The 15,064-nt window shown below is 64.5% G+C and overlaps 1 protein-coding gene across 1 annotated transcript; it reads left to right on the top strand.

Moving 5' to 3' along the window:
* The first annotated feature begins 286 nt into the window (after positions 1-286).
* IQGAP3 (IQ motif containing GTPase activating protein 3) lies at positions 287-14,810 on the top strand. The gene is made up of 38 exons (XM_083813082.1): positions 287-1,280; positions 2,034-2,121; positions 2,377-2,533; positions 2,978-3,055; positions 3,261-3,337; positions 3,526-3,593; positions 3,769-3,882; positions 4,022-4,200; positions 4,374-4,461; positions 4,688-4,851; positions 4,946-5,033; positions 5,142-5,305; positions 5,431-5,591; positions 5,795-5,919; positions 6,062-6,225; positions 6,340-6,430; positions 6,514-6,681; positions 6,825-6,967; positions 7,042-7,212; positions 7,561-7,644; positions 7,995-8,066; positions 8,544-8,613; positions 8,725-8,933; positions 9,022-9,174; positions 9,282-9,445; positions 9,618-9,842; positions 9,921-10,061; positions 10,428-10,512; positions 10,805-11,037; positions 11,116-11,248; positions 11,810-11,912; positions 12,433-12,577; positions 12,767-12,854; positions 13,095-13,307; positions 13,487-13,653; positions 13,806-13,907; positions 14,186-14,294; positions 14,420-14,810. Exons 1-38 carry the CDS (start codon positions 1,250-1,252, stop codon positions 14,531-14,533), a joined length of 4,929 nt encoding a protein of 1,642 aa, XP_083669208.1. The 5' UTR covers positions 287-1,249; the 3' UTR covers positions 14,534-14,810.
* Positions 14,811-15,064: the final 254 nt, after the last annotated feature.

The following is a 15,064-nucleotide window of genomic DNA, read 5'->3' as shown; positions in this document are numbered from 1 at the left end:
CACAGCCAGAGTCCTGGCACTCCTCAACACAAGCAGATTCTATTATTATTATTATTATTATTATTATTATTATTATTATTATTATTATTATTATTATTATTATTATTATTATTTTACTATTACCATTAGTATCATCATTATTATTATTATCATTATTATCATTATAATCACAATTACTATTATTACTACTACTCTTATTTTTTTTATTACCACCACCCTCCTCCTCACCACCATTATTATCATCATTACCATTATTATTCTTATTATCACTCATTATCATTACCACTCAGGTTTGTAGCCCGTTTGCTGCAAAAACAGGAGGAAAAACCTTCCCACGGGGGACCCCAGCCCGGCTTCTCTGCTCATCGCGTGCGCGGGCAGAGGGGAGGCGCGGCGGGGAAGGCTTTTATTTGGGGTTTTCTTTTAGGACCGCGTGCCGCCCGGCTGCACTTACTGTTGTCGTTTTAGGTTCCGAGCGGGCAGGGAGCAAAGCACGGCTCCCTGGGCGGAGGATGAGGCTTTCTGAGGTGTCCCCGAGTGCCACCTGGCCTCGCAGCCGGCTGGTGACGGCCACCGGCGGCCCTTGGGTGCCCGGGGAGCGGCAGGAACGCGGGGCCGAGGCCAGGGCTCCGCGGGGAGGGCTCGCTGCCGCAATGGCCCCGCAGGCTCCGGTTTCAGCTCCGCCACCGTGGGGCCGTGCCGTGCCATGGTAACGGGGGCCTGCGGGCGCGTGGCGGCTGTGGCGGGTGGCCCAAGCGGCCACCTGTGGTGGGTGGCACAACTGGGCGCTTGGGATGGGTGACACAATCGTCTGCTTGTGACAGGGGGCGCGACCGGCCGCCTGGGGGCACAACCGGCCACCCGTGACAGGCGACACAACCGGCCACTTGTGACGGGTGGCACAACCAGGCCCTTGTGACGGGTGGCACAACCGGCCACCCCCGACAGGTGACACAACTGGCGACTCGTGACGGGTGGCACAACCGGACGCCTGTGATGGGTGACAGAGCCATCTATTTGGGACAGGGGGCACAACCGGACACCCACGACGGATGGCATAACCACCCACTTGTGGCGGGTGACACAACCAGCCACCCGTGACGGGTGACACCAGCGGCCACTTGCGGCGGGCGGCACAGCAGGCCTCAGCCCCGCGCCGAGAACTACAAGTCCCGACAGCCCCCGCGCGGCCCCACGTGACCGCCCTGCGGCGGGAGATTCGAATCGCGGGCGGGGCCGCGGCTGCACCATGGAGGGAGCGGGGCCGGAGTCGCTCCGGAGTGAGCGGGGAGGGGGGCAACGGAGCGGGGGGGGGGGTGCAGGGGGCGAGGAGGGGGCGGCAGGGCCGGGGGTGGGGGTTTGGGGTCGGGGGGCGGTTGTTTGTGGCTGGGCGGGGGGTTATTTGGGGCCGGAGGGGTTGATTTTGGGGCTGGGGGGGGTTATTTAGGGGCGGGGTGTGTGATTTTGGGGCTGGGGGTTGATTTTTGGGGGACGGAGGGGGCGGTTTTGGGGATGGGGGTGTTTTGGGGGCCGGGGGTGTGTGTTTTTTTTTGGGACCGGGGTGTGCGTGTTTTTGGGACCGAGGGTGTGCGTGTTTTTGGGACGAGAGGATGTGTTTTTGGGACTGGGGGGGTGTTTTGGGGCTGTGTGTGTGGGTTTTTGGGACCGGGGGGTGGTTTTGGGACTGGGGGGGTGGTTTTGGGACCAGGGGGCTGTTTTTGGGGTTGTGTGTGTGTTTGACGTTTGGGGCTGGGGGGGTTGTGTTTTTGGGGCTGGGGCGTGCTGCTGTTGCCCCCAGCACTTTTGGGGTCCCCTGCCTATTTCCAGCCCCCCCCCCCAAAACCTCCCCCAGCTGTGGGACCCCCCCAGCTCCCATTTGGGAAAGGGGGGAGCTGGAAGCCTCCTTCCTGACCCCAAAAAGTGCCGAAAGCCCGGCTTTCCTTTGGCGACCTTCCTCCGAGGGGGGGGGGTTATGGACACCCCAAAACCCCCCCGAGCGTGGGGGGGTGACGGGGGTCCCTGTGCCCCCCCAGATGAGCGCCTCACGGCGGACGAGATGGACGAGCGGCGGCGGCAGAACGTGGCCTACCAGTACCTGTGCCGCCTGGAGGAAGCCAAGCGGTGAGGCCGGAGCCCCCCCCCCCCGCTTCAAAATAGACCCCAAATATTTTTTTTCTTGGGGGGGGGGGGGGGGAACGGGAAGAAGCCCCGTGGGGTGGGCATCCCCCTTCCCCCGTTACGGGGCAGCCGAGCCCCTCGCGAAGCGGCCCCGTAAGCACGGAGGGAGGGGGACGCGTCCCCTTTGGGCGCACCCTTCCCGTTTGGGGTGGTGTTTTGGGGTCCGTGACCCCCCCCCTTTTCTCCCCCCCCTCCCAGCTGGATGGAGGCCTGCCTGGGCGAGGAGCTGCCCCCCCCCACGGAGCTGGAGGAGAGCCTGCGCAACGGGGTCCTGCTGGCCAAGCTGGGCCACTGCTTCGCCCCCGACGTGGTCCCTGCCAAGAAGATTTATGACCGCGAGCAGACGCGGTACAAGGCAAGTCCGTGGCACGGGGTGGGGGGGACCACGTTCCTCAAGGCCTCCACCCCCCCCCCAAAAAAAAAAACACAGGTTTTGAGGCATCCGGGCAATGTCTGCACGCAAAAAAGGGCTTCTCACGCAGCATTAAAAAAAAAAATCAGCAAAAAGCAAATGTGTTGCTCCGGCAGCTGATGGGGGGGGTTTCTCCTGGCTTTGGTGGCTGTGGGGCTTCCCGGGGGGGGGGGGGGTGCGAAGCCCCCAGCTGATGGAGCTCTGAAAATTGGGGGGAAGGGGCTGATCGCAGCGGCCTCGGGGTGTTTTGGCGAAGCGGGGGCTCCGAGCTGCCTTGTCCCGGGGGTAGATTTTGCCTTTTTTTGTGCCTAACTTTGGGGTTTGGGGGAGACTGGGGAGGGGGAATCCCGGAGCTTCAGCCCAGCCTGATTCCACCACCCCCCCCAGGCGAGCGGCCTCCACTTTCGGCACACGGACAACATCAACCACTGGCGCGACGCCATGAGCCGCGTGGGCCTGCCCTCGGTAAGGCGTCCCCGGGGAGGGGGGGGGGGGCTGCGTGGCATCGGGGGGGAAACGCCGGTGCCCGGAGGGGGGGCTTCGTCTCTTTCCCTCCTACCTTCGGCACCGTTTTCTCCGGGGGTTGGCTCGCTGCCGGTGCCGTTGGCTGCTTTTCGGAGGGACGCGGTGGCGTTTGGTGGCACTCACGGCCACCTCGCCGTGCTGGCAGCTCTTCCACCCGGAGACCACCGACATCTACGACAAGAAGAACATGCCGCGGGTGGTCTACTGCATCCACGCGCTCAGGTGGGTCTGAAACCACCGCGTTTGTTCCTGAAACGTCCCTGGGGTCGCCCGGGGAGGTGGCCGCGGGCGTCGTGGTGGCACCGGGGCTGCCGCGCTCTCCTCTTCCCGTCCTGGTACCCAAAGGACCTGGAGCGGGGAGGGAGAGGCGAGACCGAGCGGTCATGGCGTGCGTCTGCTTCGTCTTCCAGCTTGTACCTCTTCAAGCTGGGGCTGGCTCCGCAGATCCAGGACTTGTACGGGAAGGTGGACTTCACAGGTACGGGACTGCTGCCCTCAGGTCCCCCTGGGGGAAGGGAGGAGGGAATAAGGAGCTGTCGGGAGCTTTCCCAAAGCTGCTTGGTGCCGCTGGGGGTTTGCTGCGCCCCTCGGGCTCGCCGGAGGAGCTCTGCTGCGGTGCGGGGCCGGGCGGTGACCCCTCTGCTCGGCTCCAGAGGAGGAGATCAACAACATGCAGCGGGAGCTGGACAAGTACGGCCTGCAGCTGCCTGCCTTCAGCAAGATCGGGGGCATTTTGGCCGACGAGCTCTCGGTGGACGAAGCGGCAGGTGAGGGGGTCCCGGGGGAGCGGTGCGGCGCGTCTGCCCGCTGCCGTCTCCGCCAGCAGCCAGCCCAGCTGGTGCAAAAACCCCTGGCGCCGTAAGGGATGCCACGGCCTCACGCTTCCCCATCCCACCCCGTCCCCAGTCCACGCCGCCGTGCTGGCCATCAACGAGGCGGTGGAGCAGGGGGTGGCGGCGCAGACGATGGAGGCGCTCCTCAACCCCAGCGCGATGCTGCTCGACCTGCGCCCGGGGCTGGCGGGCGCCTACCAGGAGGTGCTGCACCGGGCCAAGAGGGAGAAGGGCAGCAACGCCAGGAACAGGGTGAGGACGGCACTGAGGGCCTGCGAGGGGGGCAGGAGCCGCCTGGTTGGAATCTGGGGGTAAAAAGCGATGGGGAAGGGTTTCTCTTTTGGGGCTGGTTGAGGGGGTTGGGTTGGGAAATGAGCCCAGAGCTCGGCAGGGCGGAAAGCTCAGGGGGGGCGCCCCATCTGCAGCATCTGCGGGCGATTCCGGAGGGCGAGGACATCTACGACCGCTGCCTGACGCAGGCTGAGATACAGGGGAACATCAACAAGGCGAACGGTGAGCGCGGCGTTCCTGCTGGGGGGGCCCCAGGGTGCTGTCCCGGTGCTCCAGGAGAGCCTGGCCGGGGGCGCTGGGCGCGCAGACAGGAGCTGGGTGCTCAGAGCTGGCAGGGAGCGGGGCTGGGTGCGCGTTTCCGAGGAGAAATCAGTGGGGTTTGGTGAGGCTGGTGGTCTCAGCCGCGGCTTGCTTCGTTCCCGGAGGTGTGACCCGGCCTCTCTCCTAGTGCAAGGAGCTCTGGAGGACGTGGACGATGCCCTGGAGAGACAGGACGCGCCGGCGCTGTACCGTGCGCTGCAGGACCCCGTCCTCGCCCTGCGCCACCTCCGGCGGGACAACCTCGACCGCTACCTGGAGCAGCTCGGCGCGGACCGGCAGCAGAAGGCCCTGGTAGTTGGGGTTGCACCTCGTGGCCGTGGGTAGCTGGGGCCAAGCAGGACCTGGGGCACTTGTAGATGCCTCCCCCTTTTCCTGCCTCCTGCAGGAGCTGGGCTACGTGGAGCTGCTGGAGCAGGAGGAGGTGGCCGCGGGCATCGCGGCGGCGAACGAGAAGGGCGAGGAGGAGCGAGCCAGTGAGTGGCCGCGGTGCACGGCGCCTTCGGCTCATCCCCGGCCGAGCTCCGCGGGGCTGTGGGGGCACGGCCGCGTCCTGCAGCCCCATCCCCTGGCGTCTCCCGCAGTGCTGCAGGCCGTGAGCCGAATCAACGCTGCCATCCGCCGCGGGACGCCGGACCGAACGCTGGAGGCGCTGATGGAGCCGGCGGCGCAGCTGCCTGCCGTGCACCCGCCCGCTGCCCCCCTGTACCAGCACCAGCTGGCCCTGCTGCAGCGCCAGCACCCAAGGGTGGGGGCTCCGCTTCCCAGCGGGGAATCTTGGCGCTTCCTGCACGATTGTGGGGGCTGCGGGATGGGGTGAGGGGGAGCGGCGGGGCCGTGCAGGGGCTCAGCATCTCCGCCTGCCCCGCGCAGGGCGAGCTGGTGCAGGAGGAGCTGTTTGTGGCCGTGGAGATGCTTTCAGCCGTGGCGCTGGTGAACCGAGCCCTGGACGCTGGGGACCCCGACGGGCTCTGGAGCAGCCTGGGCAGCCCTGCCCTGGGGCTGTCGGACGTGGAGGATGGAAACGCGCAGAGGTAAGGAGATGGCGCTGGCGTGATGGTCTGGGGAGATCCCCTGGGAGGGGACAGCCAGGGATCCTGGCGGCGCTGGGGCTTCTTCCACCAGCTGCCTCGCTCTGTGCCTCCCTTACCCCACCGGGGAAGCGAGGCAGCTGGTTCTGGCAGAAGTCTTCCCTGCTTAAAATGCTCTAAGCTATCGCCCCGTGTCCCTCCTGCAGGTATTTCGACGACTTACTGCAGCTGAAAGGCCAATTTAGGAAAGCAGGAGCGGAGTTCCTGACCTGGAACGACGTTCAGGACTGCGTGAACGCCACCAATTCAGCGGTGCAAGACGAGAACGACAGTGAGTCGTGCCCGCGCGGCGCGTGCTTGAGCAGATGCTTCTGCAAATCCCCAAGAGAGCCGGCGTGGGGAGAGACGCCGGAAAACCTCGTGCACCCCTGGGGTGCCGGGGGGCTGAGCCGCGTGTCCCCCCCTCCTTGCAGGAATCCTCGCCGTCCGGCTGATCAACGAGGCGCTGCTGCAGGCGGATCCCCAGAAGACGCTGGCGGCGTTGCTGCTGCCCGCGGCCGCCCTGCCCGGTGTCACCGTGTCCGCCGCTCGGCGCTACCACGATGTCCTCGCCCGGGCGCGGGCGCTGAAAGCCCAGGTGGGGTGGGAGCCGCGGGGCACCAAGGAGGAGGCACCCAGAGGGCGACGTGGCGTAAAACCACTTGGGTGGGGGCTCCCCAGCTTGCTAGACCCCCGTCTCTCTACCCCACAGGCCGCCAAGGACGACAGAGCCGTTCTCTGGTGGGAGGAGATCCAGCGCGGGGTCTGCGGGGCCAACGAGGACGCGGCGGCAGCGAGGCGCAGTGAGTGCCGCCCGTGCCGCGGGAGCGGGGCGCTGCTGGGCGGGAAGGGGCCGCCGTCAGCCCCCCCCCCTCTGCTCCCGCAGTGGCTCTGGGCACCGCCGCCATCAACCAGGCCATCAAGGAAGGGAAGGCGGCGCAGACGCTGCGGGTGCTGCGCAACCCCGATGTGGCGCTGCGCGGCATGGTGGATGCCTGTGCCGCGGCGTACCAGGAGCAGCTGGCGGCGCTGGCGGCCACCAAGAGGCAAGCAGGTAGAGCCCGGGGGAAACAAAACCCTCACGGGGGGGACGGGGTCCTGGGGTGCTTCCCTGCCCTAAGGGGGACGGGGTCCTGGGGTGCATCCCTGCCCCAGGAGCCCAGCGGGGGCCCCCAGCATCTCTCCATCGGTGCGCAGGGAACACGAAGCCTCGCTGGGTGCAGCACAGGCTGCAGGATGGTGCTGAGTACTTCCTGAGCCTGCAGACCTTCGAGGGCAGCTGGGAGCGGCCGCGCGACGGCGAGCTCTGCACCACGCACCTGAGCCGGGAGGAGATCCAGGTCCGGGGGGCACGGGGACGGGCGGGTGCCGGCGGCGCTGTCGGGTTGTGACCCGGTGCCTTGTGTCCCTGCAGTCGGTCATCACCCAAGTGACCGCAGCGCACGACCGCGAGCGCCTCTGGGCGTCCCACGTCCCCTTCGTGGTGAGGCTGCAGGCTCGGCTGCGAGGCTTCCTCGTCCGCCAGCAGCTCGCGGCGCGCTGGCGCGTCCTGCGGGAGGAGCAGCCGGCCGCCCTCCGCATCCAGGTGAGGCAGCCGGGATCCGTCCCACCGCTGCGAGCAGGGGATGCGAGCGGCCGGCGCCGCTTGCTGCGTTTCCCGGGGGGGTTTGGGGTGCCTGGAGCAGCGAGTCCGTGGTGCGTGGAGCACCGGGCACCTGCTGCTCCGTGCGTTCAGCAGCCAAGCCTCGGGGGCTGTGGAGCGCTGATAAGGGGAGCGCAGGGCTTGTTTTTCTCCCTGCAGCCACTCAGGGCTCTGGTTTCGTCTCTTCTGTGCTGGGTGTTGTGGTTGCGTTGTCTCGTGCGTTCTCCAGGGCACCAGCCGGACGTCGCAGTGGCCTCGCGCGGGTTGGTAGCAGTTCTCTTCTCTCTCCAGGCTTGGTGGAGGGGGCAGAAGCAGCGCAGAGCTTACCTGGAGCGCCTGCGCTACCTGCGAGCCCATGCGGATGCTGCGGTCAAGGTCAGCCACCCTTCTTTGCCCTCTGCTCCTACTTTTGCATCCCCACCCGCCGGCGTTTCCCTCCCTGCCCGGTAAAAAAAAGGCACTGAGGGGGAGCAGAGCTGAGCCCCAGGGTGGCCGGGCAGCGCGTGGGGACGGGGAGGATGCGGCGTGGCAAACCTGGCTTTTGGCTGTGGTGCTGCGGGTCCTGCCCCAGGCGCTGTGCACAAACAGCAGGAGCTTGTTGCCAGCTCGCGTTAGAGGCATCGTGGCTCGCAAGAGCAGAGCTTTCCCTCCCCTTTCCCCCCCCGCTGCTTGGCCTTGCTCTGCCCACGCAAGTCCCCGCGGGGTCGAATCGACGTCTCTCTCAGATCCAGGCGGGCGTGAGGATGTGGCAGGCTCGGAAAAGGTACCAGGAGAGGCTGCGCTACTTCAGGAGGAACGTGAGTGAGGGCTGGGGGCTGAGAGCGCTGCCCACCGCCACGGTGAGGTCCTGGGGGCCCCTGAACGCGTGGCCAAGCCCCCAAGTGTGTGTGGGGTGGCTGGAGAGGAGGGAGAAGCTGCTGCGTCCTCGTGCAGGGCTGGGGGAAAGAAAAAGTGCCCGGTGCGTCTGCGTGCCAGGCTGGTGGGCTCCGGGGAGGGTGAGGAGAGAAAAACCGCTCCGGTTCGCTCAAAAGCCGGCAGGGGCTTCGAGATCGCCAGCAGAGGGGAGAGAAGGGTTAGGGGAAGGCGCCTGCTGCCCGTGGGCACGTGAAATGCAGCGATTGCTGGCGTGCAGCACCTCATGAGGCCGAGGGTAGCGTCCTGAGATCCCTGTGGGGTTTGGGGTGCCCCCACCACGGGCACCGGCGGGTCCCCGGTCCTGGCACTGCCTGGCTCGCCGCAGGGCTGCATCCCCCACCCCTCGTTTGTCTCGGCAGGTTAAAGCCGTAATTAAAATCCAGGCTTTTGTGAGAGCCAACAAGGCCCGCGGGGATTACAGGATGCTAGGTAAGTGCCTGCTCGTCTCCCCTCCGAAGCGACCCCGGTTAGTCGGGGAGGGGACCCTGCCCCTCTCCGCTGGGGGCCGCGGCGCTCATGGTGCGCCGTGCCCGGCTGCAGTCCACGCCAGGAGCCCGCCGCTGAACATCGTCCGGCGCTTCATCCACCTGCTGGAGCAGAGCCAGCAGGACTTTTGGGAGGAGGCCGAGGTGCTGCGGCTGCGGGAGGAGGTGGTGAAGAGGATCCGGGCCAGCCAGCAGCTGGAGAGCGACCTGGACCTCATGGACATCAAGATCGGGCTGCTGGTCAAGAACCGGATCACACTGCAGGTCGGGAGCGCGGCGCGAGCTCCGTGGCCTCCCCGCGGAGGCTGGGCTGAAATCGGAGCTTGCCACGGCCGCTCTGTCCTCGTTGCAGGAGGTGGTTTCCCACTGCAAGAAGCTGACCAAGAAGAACAAGGAGCAGCTCTCGGAGATGATGTCCCTAGACAAGCAGAAGGGGCTCAAGTCGCTCAGCAAGGAGAAGCGGCAGAAGTTGGAGGCTTACCAGCACCTCTTCTACCTGCTGCAGGTGAGGCTGGCGGCGCTCGGCCGTGCCCAGCACGACGGGAGGACCCTGGTCCCGCACCGCTCCGTGGCGCTGGGGCTTAGCGGGGTGCTCGCCGTCCCTCCCTGCAGACCCAGCCCGGGTACCTGGCCAGGCTGATCTTCCAGATGCCCCAGAACAAGTCCACCAAGTTCATGGAGTCGGTGATCTTCACGCTTTATAACTACGCCTCCAACCCCCGGGAGGCTTACCTGCTGCTCCAGCTCTTCAAGGCGGCGCTGCAGGAGGAGATCAGGTGGGTGGCCGGGGGTGCCCCGATTTGGGGACAAACTCGGAAAAAGCCTGGCCTGGAGACGTCAGCAGGGACGTGGTGGTTCCTTCCAGCTGCTGGCTCCTTGCCTCCCTTCACAGCCCTGTGTCGGGGAACAACTGAGCCGGTTCCTCCTCTCCTTCCCACCTCTCCCCAGGTCCAAGGTGGATCACATCCACGACATCTTGACGGGGAACGCCACGGTGATCCGGCTGGTGGTCAGCTTCTACCGCAACGCCCGTGGGCAGAACGCCCTGCGGCAGATCCTGGGCGGCCCGGTGCAGGAGGTGCTGCAGGACAAGACCCTCAGCATCCGCACCAACCCCGTGGACATCTACAAGGCGTGGGTCAACCAGACGGAGTCGCAGAGTGGGCAGAAGAGGTCAGGAGCAGGGTAAGGGAGCTCGGCCCAGCCACAGGGGGACGGGACGGTGATGGGGACCTTGTCTTCTGCCTGCAGCAAGCTCCCTTACGAGGTCAGCCCTGAGCAAGCTCTCAGCCACCCCGAGGTCCAAAGACGGCTCGATATTTCCATCCGTAACCTTCTTGCGACGACAGACAAGTTCGTCTCTGCCATCACCTCTTCCGTAGACAAAATCCCGTATGTATCCGAGGGCTGCTGGGCACGGCCCCGCAGGGCTCTCAGCTGGAAGGCAGCTTCAGCAAGGTCCTAGGAAGGGAGCTTGGGCCATGGGGGGGGGCTGCTTGTCCCATTATTGAGCTGCCAGCAAGGAGAAATCCCAAAATAATCGGTTCCTGCTCTTCCACTAACGCCCTGTTGGGTTGGTGCTCTTTGCCTCTGAATTTGAGCGCTTTGCTGTCGGTGTTGGGTGCCCGCAAGGAAGAAGCTGAGCTTTGAGGGAGTCCCAGGATGAGGGCTTTTAGGGAGATTTGGGCTGGCAGCTGGGCAGGAGAAGGAGCTGAGGGACGATGCGTGCTGACGGACCTCTCCCTGCCCTCTCTCCAGCTATGGCATGCGCTACGTGGCCAAAATCCTGAGGACATCCTTGGCTGAGAAGTTCCCCAAAGCCTCGGAGGAGGAGGTCGACAAGGTGGGGACCTGTGCTGCTTGGTGGGGTTGGAACCTGCGCACCCAGGGGAGCCAGGATCTTGTTTAGACACATGTGTTGGTTGCCATTTCCCTCGTGACTTAAAAATGCCTTGAAGTCTGAACGTTTTCCCGGAGCAGCGAAGGAAATGCCAGCTGTGGGCTCTTCCCTGCGCTGATGTCCCCTCCGGGAGTGTCCCCTCCGGGAGGGTCCCACCCTGCGGTGCGGGGACAAGGCGGCCTTCCCTGCTGAGCTCCTGCCGTGGTCCCCGACACCTGGCTGTCCTGTGCCCTAGGTCGTGGGGAACCTGCTCTACTACCGCTTCATGAACCCAGCGGTGGTGGCCCCCGACGGCTTCGACATCGTCGACATCTCGGCTGGGGCGACGCTGCACCCCGACCAGCGCCGCAGCCTGGGCTCCGTCGCCAAAGTCCTGCAGCACGCGGCTGCCCGCAAGGTCTTCGATGGGGAGAACGCCCACCTCTGCGCGGTCAACCGCTACCTGGAGGACACCCACGGCAAGTTCAGGTGGGCTCCGGGTCAGCACCGGGGCGCGAGGGGTGGCGGCGGTGTCCCTGGGGCTCACTGACGCCGCCGGTCCCACAGGAGGTTCATCGCCGCCGCCTGCCGCGTCCCCGAGCCTGAGGAGAGGTTCAACGTGGACGAGTACTCGGAGACGGTGGCGGTGGCCAAGCCGGTCATCTACATCACCGTTGGGGAGCTCATCGACACGCACAAGGTGAGGGTGTGAGGCCACCTGCAATAGGTTTGGTGTAAAACAGCCTCAGCAGCCGCTGGAGCTCAGGAGATCCGCGTGGCACCGTACCGAGGCAAGCTCCTGGTTCCCTGGTGACTCCTGTTGTCTCCCTGTTGTCCCCAGCTGCCAGCGTGGGGCATTGGTGTCCCAGATCCCACCCGTGTAACTTCGTAATTCCCAGCAGAGACTCGTGAGCTCTTTGCTGCCAGCCGTGGGGCTGAATCCCACCCCATCTCGCCGGGCAGGGCGAGTGGTCCCATTTCTGCTGTCCCCAGCTCTTTGGGCTTTTTTTCTGCTGTGGTTTGTCCCATTCCCCTGTACGCCAGCACGAGCACAGCTCCTCCTGGACTTCTTTTTAAACAACAGATCCATATTTTGTGGGATTCTTTGCTGTTTGTCTTCCCCTGAACCTCCTAACTTTGCGCACAAGAGGGGATTGCGAAGGGACTTCCCCATTCGCATCGTTCCCTGGGGGTTTTTGATCATAGCCCTGCTTCTTCACGTGCCCCTTTGCCACCGACTCTTCTCCCTTGCACCACCCAGCTCCTGCTCGAGCACCAGGACTCCATCGCACCGCACCACGGGGATCCCCTGCACGAGCTCCTGGAAGACCTCGATGAGCTTCCCACCGTCCAGTCCCTCGTCGGTACGTAGCGCCCGGCCCCTCGTCGGCACGGAGCGGGTCTCGAGAGCTTCAGCATCTCCCGGAGCCGCTGCAGGCAGCGCCTCGTGCTGGTCACAGCCTTCCCCGCGCACCGAGCGGATCCCATCTCCCTGCCAAGCCCCCGCTCCAGCTCGCCGGGGCTTTGCCGAGCAGTTTTTGCAGAGGTTTCTGCCACGTCGGCGTTTGGCAGCCTGGGGTTGTGCAGGACCGGAGCAGCAGGGACGTGCCCGTGGTAGGAGGCAGAGCGTGGTGCCTGCCTTATCTCGCCGGGGAGGTTTAATCTCCCGGTAATTACGTGCTGTCCTTCGGCCTGGGGAGGGCAGCAGCTCTGCACACCCACCACGGGACGGAGGGGAGGGATGCGTGCTTTTGTTTTTTTGGCTTTGTGGTGGTTTTTTTTCCTCCCCACGAAGCTCTAGCACGGTGGCTCTGGGCACGACCCTGCGCTGGGCAGGGGATGCCGACTCCGCTCCCCGACCCCGCTCTGCTCTGTGCCCCCCAGGGGAGAGCGCTCCCAGCTCAGCGGAGAGCAGCACTGGGGCCGTGCTCGCCCAGCTCAGCAAGATGGAAATCTCCCTCACCCTCACTGGCAAGCCACTGTTGGAGGCCAGCAGCGAGGAGAGCGACGCCAGGAGCTTGCTGCTGAGGTGAGCACGGGCTCCTTGGGGACAGACAGACGGCGACGGCCACCCCACAGCCTGGGCCGTTCGGGATCCTGGGCGTCTCTGGGGGCAGGAGGCTCGAGGGGAGCAAAAAAATCCCTTGGAAGGCACCTGAATAACCCACAGCTGCTGCAGCGGTGTGGAGCAGGCGCCCGACCTCTCTCTTGTCCCCAGCACCAAGCAGATGCTGGTGGACGTGATCCAGTCCCAGCCAGGAGGGTCCCTGCCAGAGATCCTGCAGACACCGGCTTCGGACCTCGAGGTAGGATGGGCATGAGATAAAATCACAATCACATGGGGGAGAGGCAAGCAGGCTGCGAGCACTACGCCGTCCTGCCTTGCTCGATGGCTTGGCTCCTGCTCGTGTGCTCCAGCAGCAGCTGGCTCGGTTTTTCGGAGAGCCTGGGGCTGGGGTCAAAGTGTGGGCTGGGAGCTGGTCTGCTCCATCTGCTGGGGTCCCAGTCCAGTCCCTCGCGTCAAACGTCCCCCTCCTGGTCCCCAGGAAGCCTCCCACGAGCACCTGATGCGCAGGCGAGCGCTGCGGGACGCCCAGACCCCCGACAAGCTGAAACGCAACCGCTCGCTGGCCGCCAACAGCCAGCTCTCCGTGGAGGAGAAGAAGCGCAAGATCGTCCGCAACCTGCGGCGCTTGGAGAGCCTGGGGCTCGTGGACTCTGCTCATCAGTACCAGGGGCTCGTTAACGAGCTGGCCAAGGTGGGCTGGGGCTGGGGCAGCCCTTTTAGGTGCACTCAGGGGAGATGGGAGGACTTTATCCGTGCAGCACCGCTCCGAGAGGGGAGGCTGCCTCCTGAGCCCACCCACCACCATGCTCTGCTGCTCCGTTAAAGCTCCCCGCGAGCTCTGTCAGCTTCAGAGGCTTCGTTTTCCTCCAGGACATCCGCAACCAGCGGCGCTACCGGCAGCACCGCAAGGGCGAGCTGCTGAAGCTGAGGCAGACCCTGCAAGGCCTCGACTCCAAGACCCTGTTTTATGAGGAGCAAATCGATTACTACAACCAGTACATCAGGACCTGCCTCGACAACCTGGCAGCCAGTAACAGGTGCGGATATAGATATATATATTTTTTTTTTCAAGGAAAAACTCCAATAATTGAAATATATATGTAATTTTGCGTTCCTAGCTGGATTTTGTGATGAGCAACGGGGACTTTCCCCGTGGCCGGAGCTGAGCGCGTGGTCCCTTCTCTTCCAGGGCCAGCGGGAAGAGCAAGAAGCTGCAGCCGCTGCGCTACACGGCGGCGCGGCTCTTGGAGAAGGGCGTGCTGCTGGAGATCGAGGACCTGCCGGTCAGCCAGTACGTACCCCTGCCCCCGGGGGGGAGCTGTGGCAGCACAGAGCTCGGGCACAGGGAGGGAGGTGGCAGGGGTGCGCCGGAGCCGTGGGCACCCCAGGGATGGGGAGAGTTGTTCTGGGCATCTCTGGGACGGAGCTGGAGGTGGGTTCGGGGTGTGGATCCGGCCTTAGCCGTGCTTTTGGGGCTGCAGCGGATGCGTGACCTGCTACGTGGTCGCCTCGGGCTGCGTTAGAGCCTCGAAGCCCCCCCTGGGCAGCGGGTGCCTCCCTTCCCTCCAGGTTCAGGAATGTCATCTTCGACATCGTGCCCTGCGAGGAGTCCGGGAGGTTCCAGGTGAAAGCCAAGTTCATGGGGATCGACATGGAGAGGTTCCAGCTGCACTACCAGGTGGGGAGCTGGGGGCTGGGGGGGGGTCCTGCCCCAGGGACGGGGCAGTCGTGCTGTGGGGACGCCTCCCCCTGCCCCATTTTCCCCTACGTGGGGGCCCGTGGTGACGGCCGCCCCTCCTGCAGGACCTGCTGCAGCTGCAGTACGAGGGCGTAGCCGTCATGAAGATGTTTGACAAAGCCAAAGTCAACGTCAACCTGCTCATCTTCCTCCTCAACAAGAAGTTCTTCAAGAAGTAACAGGAGAGGGGGGCAGGGGGCACTGGGGGCGATGCAAACCTGCCAGGGCCCCTCTTTTCTGTGTGCATGCGGCGCGCTTCTGCTCCCGCGGCAAACGGCGTCGGCCTGGGGGAACGGAGGGCTTGGGCACCCCAAAATCCCACTTGTGTGTCCCCCGGGAGCAGGCGTGAGCCCTGCAAGAGTAGAGGCTGCAGCTGCTGCGGCTTTGCAGCGTAGCTTGTAAAAAAAAAAAATAATTTAGGTTTGGGGGATACTGAACGGCGTCGTGGCTGTTTAGTTCCCGCGTTGCTAACGGCTGGCTGCTTGAGGACACTACGGAGCTCTGGACACTAGGCACGTTTTTAGTGATGCCATCAAGGTTCTCTAATTTTTTTTTCTTTCACTATTTTTAAAGACGGGGAAGGTCAGAATGAGACTCGCCTCCCTCTCTGCACGCTCCCTATAACACAGAGGCGATAACGGCTTGTGCGGACACCCCTGCACTGTTCGCTAGTAAACTGAGTGCAATAAGTGATATTCCTTTGATTTTTT

Source organism: Anser anser (assembly GCF_964211835.1).
Source record: "Anser anser genome assembly, chromosome: 28".
Taxonomy (NCBI): domain Eukaryota; kingdom Metazoa; phylum Chordata; class Aves; order Anseriformes; family Anatidae; genus Anser; species Anser anser.
The sequence above is the reverse complement of the archived record's forward strand: the minus strand, read 5'-3'. Positions and strand labels throughout refer to the sequence as shown.